At 66.3% G+C, this 8,828-nt stretch overlaps 1 protein-coding gene across 1 annotated transcript in view; it reads right to left on the bottom strand.

The window, feature by feature from the left end:
• The window catches only part of COL2A1 (collagen type II alpha 1 chain), a gene marked incomplete at both ends in the record, with an annotated part of 39,556 nt that extends 31,771 nt beyond the window's left edge, over positions 1-7,785 (bottom strand). Inside the window, 21 exons of the mRNA XM_084223467.1 lie at positions 131-233; positions 324-377; positions 497-541; positions 642-695; positions 1,146-1,190; positions 1,432-1,485; positions 1,582-1,635; positions 1,755-1,808; positions 1,907-1,960; positions 2,068-2,121; positions 2,200-2,244; positions 2,447-2,524; positions 3,000-3,101; positions 3,382-3,435; positions 3,572-3,604; positions 3,718-3,750; positions 4,944-5,170; positions 5,408-5,412; positions 6,866-7,048; positions 7,090-7,224; positions 7,742-7,785. Of these exons, the coding sequence (XP_084079593.1) occupies positions 131-233; positions 324-377; positions 497-541; positions 642-695; positions 1,146-1,190; positions 1,432-1,485; positions 1,582-1,635; positions 1,755-1,808; positions 1,907-1,960; positions 2,068-2,121; positions 2,200-2,244; positions 2,447-2,524; positions 3,000-3,101; positions 3,382-3,435; positions 3,572-3,604; positions 3,718-3,750; positions 4,944-5,170; positions 5,408-5,412; positions 6,866-7,048; positions 7,090-7,224; positions 7,742-7,785 (1,510 nt within the window). The remainder of the gene's footprint in view (positions 1-130; positions 234-323; positions 378-496; positions 542-641; positions 696-1,145; positions 1,191-1,431; positions 1,486-1,581; positions 1,636-1,754; positions 1,809-1,906; positions 1,961-2,067; positions 2,122-2,199; positions 2,245-2,446; positions 2,525-2,999; positions 3,102-3,381; positions 3,436-3,571; positions 3,605-3,717; positions 3,751-4,943; positions 5,171-5,407; positions 5,413-6,865; positions 7,049-7,089; positions 7,225-7,741) is intronic.
• Between the last annotated feature and the right edge of the window lie 1,043 nt (positions 7,786-8,828).

Raw genomic sequence — 8,828 nt, 5'->3', positions numbered from 1 at the left:
CCGCTCCCAGCTCAGGGGACAACGCGAGGGGGGGACAAAGCCACGGGGGGAGGGGACAAAGCCCCCAGAGGGAGGGGACAAAGCCCTCAGGGGGTGGGGACAAAGCCGCCCGGGGAGGGGACACGGGCACTTACGGGGGCGCCGGCGGGGCCGGGCGAGCCGGGGGTCCCGGACTCCCCGCGGGGTCCCTGGGCCCCCTCGGGTCCTCGCGCTCCGGTGGGACCCGCTTCACCCTGGGGGGGGAAGGGGGGAGGTGACCGAGACAGTCAGGGGTGACACCTGGGGACCCTGCTGTCCCCAGCGGGACCCTGCTGTCCCCTCACCTTGGAGCCGGGGGCGCCGGGGAAGCCGGGGGCTCCTGCGGGGCCGACGGGACCCTGGGGGGGGCAAGAGGAGCGTGAGGGTCCCCGCGGGCCCGGGGGGGCCTCGAGGGACCCCGCTGTCCCCTCGGGGGGGTGACACCAGGGTGGGGGACGCGCCAACCCCCCGCACTTACCGGGGGTCCGGCCGGGCCCGGGAGGCCGTCGTTGCCACGAGCGCCCTGGGGGGAGACGGTGCCGGGGTGAGGGGGGGTCCCCGGGGCCGGGGACAGGTCCCCCCCGCCACCCCCGGGTGACACCGGAGGGTGACACCGCACTCACCGCAGCGCCCGAGGGGCCAGGGCGTCCTCGCTCTCCGGGCAGCCCGCGGGGACCCTGTGGGGACAGAGGGGGACAGGTGAGGGGACAGGTGAGGGGGACAGGTGAGGGGACAGGTGAGGGGGACAGGTGAGGGGGACAGGTGAGGGGGACAGGTGAGGGGACAGGTGAGGGGGACAGGTGAGGGGACAGGTGAGGGGGACAGGGCAGGGGGACAGGTGAGGACAGGTGAGAGGGACAGGTGAGGGGGGTGAGGGGAGCAGGGCAGGGGGGCAGGTGAGGGGACAGGGCAGGGGGACAGGTGAGGGGGACAGGTGAGGGGGACAGGTGAGGGGACAGGTGAGGGGGACAGGTGAGGGGGACAGGTGAGGGGACAGGTGAGGGGACAGGTGAGTGGGACAGGTGAGGGGGACAGGTGAGGGGGACAGGTGAGAGTGACAGGCCAGGTGACAGGCCAGGGTGACAGGTGAGGCCACCGGCCGTGCCTCAGTTTCCCTCCGCACTCACCATGGGGCCGGGCGAGCCGTTCTCGCCGGGGGAGCCGGACTCGCCCTGCGGGGAGGGACACGGGTGACACAGGTGACACAGGTGGCACAGGTAACACAGGGCGGGGACGGTGCCCTAGTGTCACAGGGACGGCCAGCAGAGCCAGGGGACCGCCACCACCCCAGCAGGGGACAGCCCCTGCACCCCAGGAACTGCCACCCGCCCTCACCCCAGAACTGTCCCCAGCCCCAGGAATTGTCCCCAGCCCCAGGAATTGTCCCCACCCCGGCAGTGCCACCCCTCTCACCTTGGCTCCAGGCGCTCCTGCCTCTCCCTTGGCGCCGTCCAGGCCGGGGTAGCCCTGGGGACAGCGACACGTGGGGGTGTGACAGTGACAGTGACAGAGCCGCGGACAGGGAGGGGACAGGGAGGGGACAGGGAGGGGACACGGACTCACCCGGTGGCCTTTGACTCCGGGCAGGCCGGGGGTGCCGGGGAAGCCACGAGCGCCCTGCAGAGGAGAAGGGACAGTTGGGGACAGTTGGGGACAGTTGGGGACAGCGAGGGACAGCAAGGGGACAGTCGGGGACAGTCGGGGACAGCGGTGGCTTTGTGGCGGTGCGCGCTCACCTGGGGGCCGGGGGGGCCGCGCTCGCCGGATTTCCCGGGTTTGCCCGTCTCACCCTGCGGGGGGAAAATGGGATTTTTGAGGGGTCGTGGACACAAAAATGTCACTTTGTGTCCCTTCCCAGCCGCCGCTGAATGTCACCGGTGTCACTCACGTCGTCGCCGGGTTTGCCAGGAGGTCCCGGAGGTCCCCGGGGACCCATCGGACCCTGGGGAGGGACAAAGAGGCGGCGATGAGCGGCTTGGGGACATCTGGGGACGTTTGGGGACATCTGGGGACATTTGGGGACATTTGGGGACATTCGGGGACACTCACAGCAGCGCCAGGCTCGCCGGGCTCACCGGGGTTGCCTTGGAATCCTTGGGGACCCTGCGGGGACGAGGTGACATCAGCGGGGGTGGCCCCAGCCGGATTTGGGGAGGGGGGAGGGGGGGGGGCGATACTTACGGGGGAGCCGGAGGGGCCGGGGGGGCCGCGGGGTCCCATGGGGCCCTGGGGGGACACAGCGATGTCACACGGGGGGTGGGGACACCTGGGGACATCCCCGGAGCCACCAAAGACCCCCCGGAGTTGGGGGTCCTGGAGGGGGGGTCTGCACAGGGGGGGGTTGGGCAGATTTGGGGGGGGATTGAGGGGATTTGGGGGGGTTAATGGAAATTTGGGGGGATTTTGGGCGGTTTTGGGGTGAGGTTACCATGGGGCCCTGCATGACGCCCATCTGAGCCCCTCCAGCCTTCTCGTCGAAGCCCCCCGCCATCTGAGCCGCGAAGTTCTGCCGGGAAAAGGGGGCTCAGCACCCCGGAGACCCCCCCAAAAAAACCCAAATTGCCCTCGGAGAAACCCAAAACCCCTCAAAACCCCCAAAATTCCCATCAAAACCCCCAAAATTCCCATCAAAACCCCCAAAATTCCCATCAAAACCTCCACGGTTCCCATCAAAATCTCTGCTGCTGCGCTCAAAACCCACCTAAATCTCCCTCAAAACCCACCCAAATTCCTTTAAATTCTACCCAAATTCCCTCAAAACCTCCAAAATCCCTCAAATCCCCCAAATCCCCCTCAAAACCTCCCCAAATTTCCTCCAGCCCACCCCAAAATCGCCCCCAAATCCCCCCTCGATTCCCAGATCCCCCTCAGCGCCCCCAAATCCCCCCGATTTCACCCCAAATCCCCCTCAGTGTCCCCAAATCCCCCCGATTTCACCCCAAACCCCCCCAGATCCCCTCCCCCCCCCCCCCGATACTCACCCCGCCCAGGCCGGGGGGTCCCGGGGGTCCGGGGGGTCCCGGGGGTCCGGGGTTCCCGGGGGTCCCGGGCTCCCCATCCCTGCCCCGGGGGCCGGGGGCGCCCTAGGAGGGGGCAAAAAACCAAAAAAAAACCAAAAAAAAAAGCGATTTTTAGGTGAGTTCTCAGCCGATTTTTGGTTTTTTTGGGGGTAGGTCGCAGAAGATTTCAGTTTTTTGGGAGGCTCGCGGATTTTGGGGTGGTTTGAGGGGATTTTGGGGGGTTTGAGCGGATTTCGGGGGGGTTTAAGGGGATTTTGGGGGGGTTTAAGGGGATTTTAGGGGGTTTGAGGGGATTTTGGGGTTGTTTCAGGGGATTTTGGGGGTTTTTTTCCCCCTCTCTCACCTTCTCGCCCTTCTCGCCGCGGTCCCCTCGCTGTCCCTGCTCACCTGCGGGGCCCTGCGGAGGGAGGGGCAGCGTGGGGGGAGGGGCGGAGGGGTCAGCAATCCCCTCCCCCCATCCCGCCCCTCCCCCTCTCTCCCACCCCCCCCTCCCCCAAAATTCCAGAGATTTCCCGGCCCGGAGCTGCTCCCACCTGCGGGCCCGGGGGTCCTCGGGGTCCTACGACCTGCGGGGACACAAAAAGGGGAGGGGGACGTCAGGGCCGGGGGGTCCCCGGGCCGGTTTTGGGGGTCTGCTGACCCCTGCCCCCTTTTTTGGGGTCTCTCCCCCCCCACTCACATCTTTGATGTCGCCGGGTTCGCCTTTCTGTCCCTGCAGAGAGGCAAAGGGTGAGGTCCCAAAACGGCCCCAAAACTGCCCCCAAACGGCCCCAAAACTGCCTAAACTGCCCCAAAATTCCCCTCAGGACCCAAAACTGCCCCAAAATTCACCTCCCTGACCCTGCAAAGACTCAAAACTGCCCCAAAATTCCCAAAACTGCCCCAAAGTTCCCCCAAGGACCCAAAACTGCCCCAAAGTTCCCTCAAGGACCCAAAACTGCCCCAAAATTCCCACCCAAGGACCCAAAACTGCCCCAAAATTCCCCTAACTGCCCCACCAAGGGTTCAAAACTGCATCAAAATTCCCCTCAGGACCCAAAACCGCCCCAAAATTCGGGACGATTGCCCCCCAGATTCACTCACCTTGGGGCCAGGCTTCCCTGTAGGAAATTAAAAAAAAAAAAAAAAGAAAAATAAAGAGAAATTAATGAAGGAATTTGGGGTGGGGGTGACACGAGGCGGCTCCGTCCTGGAGGGGCTGTTGGGCCAAACTGGGGGGCACTGGGGGCTCCCCCAAAGCGGGGCCAGCAGCGAGGGGGGGTCGGGGGGGCGATTTTGGGGGGGTTTGGAGGCTTTTTGGGGGCTGCTCAACCCTTGAATCCCCCCCAGGTGGGGCAGGGAAGGGTTAAAAAAAGGCAACTTAGGGGGTTTTGGAGGTTTGGGGGAAGCGGGTTTGGAGTTTTTCCTTCGTTTTGGGGTGAAATTCCGCAATTTGGGGCTTTCTGGGGAGGTTCCCATTCAATTTTGGGGAGAAATTCCCCAATTGAGAATCGATTTTAGGGCTTTCTGGGGGGGGGGGGTTGTCGTTCAATTTGGGGTGAAATTTTGCAATTTGGAATCGATTTGGGGGATTTCTGGGGGGGGGTTCCCGTTCATGTTGGGATGAAATTGGCCAATTTGGAATCGATTTTGGGCCTTTTTGGGGTTTCTCGTTCAATTTCGAGGGATTTCCACCAAATCCCTTCTGCCGGGGGTGCCAAATCCCCTCCCCCCACCCTTTCCCCCGTTTTTTTTCCCTCTCTAAAACCCCCCAAAACCTCCAAATTTTCAACCAGCGCCAAAAACCTCCACGATTTTTCCCCCCCGGGGCCGATTTTTGTTTCGGGGCCGAAGTTGCCTTTTCCCCGCGCCGCCGCATGGATGGCGCCATCCATGGCCGGGTAATTTATTTATTAACTCGCTAACGGAAGGGAAAATAAATAAATTACAACCGCTGGGCTGCTCGGTGGGGCAAATGGGGCAGCACTCTCCGAAGGGGATCTCGGGGCTGGGGCAGTCCCGCAGCTCCTCGCACATGATCTCGTCGCACAGCACCGTCCCCGTGTCGCACACGCAGATCCGGCACGGCTCCGGCTTCCACACGTCCTTGTCGCTGTAGCGGTGCCCGTCCTGCAGGCAGCTGCCAGCCTCGGCTGCGGGGACAGCGCGGGGACAGCGTGGGGACAGCGCGGGGACAGCGCGGGGACAGCGCGGGGGGAGGCGGTGGCGCTGCCCGGGCTGGCTGCGAGCGCGGCGGGGAGGAGGAGGAGGAGGAGGAGGGGGACGCCAAAGGGCCCCCGGAGAGGGGGGGACAGCGAGGGGACAGCGAGGGGACAGCCAGGAGGGAGGTGGTGGCACTGCCAGCACCCGTCCTGCAGGCAGCTGCCAACCTCGGCTGCGGGGACAGGGAGGGGACAGCGAGGGGGGTCCCCCAGGGTCCCCAGGAGGTGCCTCGGGGTCCCCCAGGGTCCCCAGGAGGTGCCTCGGGGTCCCCGGGTGTCCCCAGGGGTCCCTGGAATGTCCCCAGTGTCCCCCCGGGATGTCCCCAGGGCTGCCAGCCTCGGCTGCGGGGACAGCGTGGGGACAGCGAGGGGACACGCGGATGAGGGGGGTGGCACTGCCAGCACCAGCAGGAGGAGGAGGAGGAGGAAGGGGCCCGGCGCCCCCCAGTGAGGGGACAGCGCGGGGACAGCTCGGGGACAGCGCGGGGACAGCCAGCAGGGGGATGGTGGCACTGCCAGCCCCCCCCGAGCCCCCGGAGGGGACACAGCCCCGAGGAGCGGCGCCCCCCGAGTGTCCCCACAAGGGGCCTCGGTGTCCCCAGGCTGAACTCCCGGGTGACCCGGAGGTCCCCGGGTGCTCCTGGAGGGTCCCGGGGGTTCCGCAGGGTCCCCAGGAGGTGCCCCGGGGTCCCCGGGCTGTCCCAGGAGTCCCCAGGGATGTCCCTAGGGATGTCCCCAAGGCTGGCCCTCAGTGCAGCCCCTGTCCCCAGCCGGACCCTGTGACCCCAAGCGGACCTCGCTGTCCCCAACCTGTCCCCAACCTGTCTCCCCCGGCTGTCCCTCTGCCCCCTCCCTGTCACCTGCTGCCCCCGTGTCCCACCTGTGCCCCCTCCGGACACCTCAAACTGTCCCCTGTCCGTCCCTACCGTCCCCAAACCCCATCCACGCCCCCCACCTGCACCCCAAAGCGTCCCCCGGTGTCCCCACCGTGTCCCCCCCGCCTCGTGCCATCCTCCACTGTCCCACGCTGTCGGTCCCTGCCCCACCTTGTCCCCCCACTGTCCCCCGGGTGTCCCCCGCGCTGTCCCCCCCTGTTCCGCTTCATTTCTCACTGTCCCCCGCTGTCCCCAACTCCCCTCGTGCCACCGAGGTTGTCCCACATTTCCCTGACACTTCCCCCGCTGTCCCTCGATGTCCCCGCGCTGTCCCCAACCTCCGAACCGCCCCCACCGCCACTCTGCAACTTTCCCTGTCCATCCCAAAACGTCCCCTCGTGTCCCCCGCTGTCCCCTCGTGTCCCCCGCTGTGCCCCAGCCTCTTTCCGCTCCATCTCCTCTCTGTGCCTATTGTCCCCGCGCTGTCCCCGCGCTGTCCCCGCGCTGTCCCCCCCTCCCCTTCTCCAACTTCCAACGTGTCCCCCTCCCCCTCCGGCGATGCCCCAAAACTTTCCCGTCCCTCCCCACGGTGTGTCCCCGCTCTGTCCCCTCGGTGTCCCCTCGGTGTCCCCGCTCTGTCCCCGCTCTGTCCCCTCCGTGTCCCCATCCCCGCCACTCACGGAGGTCTCGGTCCTGCGCGGCGGCGGCGGCGGCGAGGCAGAGCAGGAGGAGGAGGAGCAGGAGCCGGGGCCGGGGGGCGGCTCCGGTGGCGGCGCCGGTGGCGGCGGGCTCGGGGCGGCGGGAGCGGAGCCCGCCGGGGGCCGGGCGGTGTCCGGGCATGGCGAGGCGGCTGCGCCCGATCCGCGCCCGGGGCCGGCAGTGCCCGCTCGGCCCCGCGGCCCCGTTTAAGTCCCGGCCCCGCCGCCCCCCGGAGCTGTAACCCGAGCCGGGCCGGCCCCGCCGGGCCCCCCGGACCTTCCCCCGGTGGCTCCGGACCCTCCCCCGGCCCCCGAGCGGGGCCGGCCCTGCCGAGCCCTCCTCGGGCCCCCCGGGCCCTCCCCCGGCCGCCACCGGGGCCGGAGCGGGCGGAGGGACCGGGGCTCAGGGGGGCTGCGGGTCCGGGGGCTGCGGGGTCTGGGGGCTGCGGAACTTTTGGGGGGATGCGGAACTTTTGGGGGGATGGGGAACTTTTGGGGGGCTGAGGGGTTTGGGAGGATGCGGGGGGTGAGGCGGCACAGCCCATCCCATTTTTTTTTCCCATCCCATTTTTTTTCCCCATCCCATCCCATCCCATCCCATCCCATCCCATCCCATCCCATCCCATCCCATCCCATCCCATCCCATCCCATCCCATCCCATCCCATTTTCCCATCCCATTTTTACTCCATCCCATTTTTACTCCATCCCATTTTTACTTCCATCCCATTCCCGGGTCCTGGGAAAATCGGGATCCCCCCCCCCGACCCCGCCCCGGGATGGGACCCCCGAATCCCCGCCCCTCTCCGGGGCCCCCTCGGGGCCGGCGCGACCCCGACCCCGTTCCCCGTCCCCCTTCCCGGCGGAATTCCCGGCCCCAATCCTGGGATCAGCGAGGGGGGGACACGGGGAAACCCCCCCGACCCCAAACCCAGCGCAGACCCCCCCAAACTTCCCCAGCTTGGATCGGGACATTCCCCCCGCCCCAAAACCCCCCAGATTTTCCCCAAAGTGCCCAAAAAACCCTCCCCAAGTTTTTGGGAGTCGGGGCAGAATTTGGGGGGTTCTGGGGGGGATTTGGGGGGTTTGGAGGGGAAATTCTGGGGGGGGGGGTTGGGGGAATTTATTTGGGAGGAGTTTTTGGGGGGATTTCGGGGGGATTTGGGTGCTGCCAGCCCCGGCAGGTGGAAGAGCGCTCGGCGTGGCCGGATCCGGCCGGGAGCGGGGCCAGCGCTTGGCCGCGGCCGCCGCTTTCCGATGGAACGGAAAAAAAATCGGGGAATGAAAAAGAATTTGGGGATGAAAATTTGGGAATGAATCAAAGGGAGAGGCTGCGCGACCCCTCCCCAAATCCGCGCGGAGGGGGAGGTGACAGTGACGATGGGACCGGGGACGGCTCAAATCCTCCCGAAACCCCCCCAAAAAGACTGCCCCAAAATCGGGGTGGGGACATCGGGGTGCCGACATCAGGGTGGGGACATCGGGGTGGGGACATCGCCTCCCGCCCTCCTCGGAGCGCGGACACGCCGTGGCACAGGTGGCACAGGTGGCACTGGTGGCACTGGTGGCACTGGAGGGGACAGAGGTAAGACCGGGCCCCTCCCCCCGGTTTTGTCCCCCCGGTTTTGTCCCCCCGGTCCCCGATGGCCTCTCCGGGGACAGGAGGGGACAGGAGGGGACACCGGCACCGGGGGTGGCACCGCCCCGCTGTCCCCAAGGGCTCCCGCTGTCCCCACCCCGCTGTCCCCACCCCGCTGGATTCGGGACTCGATTTTCCCGCCCCAAATTCCCCAAATTCCCCGATTTAGGCTCAAAATTGCTCTGGGAGAAGGAGGGGAATTCCGGTTTTACCATTTTTACCCCATTTCCCCTCATTTTTACCCCATTTTCCCCCATTCCCCCCCCATTTTCCCCCATTTTCCCCCATTTTTATCCCATTTTCCCTCATTTTTTCCCCATTTTCCCCATTTCCCCCCATTTTCCCCAATTTCCCCCATTTTTATCCCATTTCCCCCCAT

This window comes from Fringilla coelebs, assembly GCF_963513975.1.
Source record: "Fringilla coelebs genome assembly, chromosome: 30".
In the NCBI taxonomy this organism is placed as follows: domain Eukaryota; kingdom Metazoa; phylum Chordata; class Aves; order Passeriformes; family Fringillidae; genus Fringilla; species Fringilla coelebs.
The sequence above is the reverse complement of the archived record's forward strand: the minus strand, read 5'-3'. Positions and strand labels throughout refer to the sequence as shown.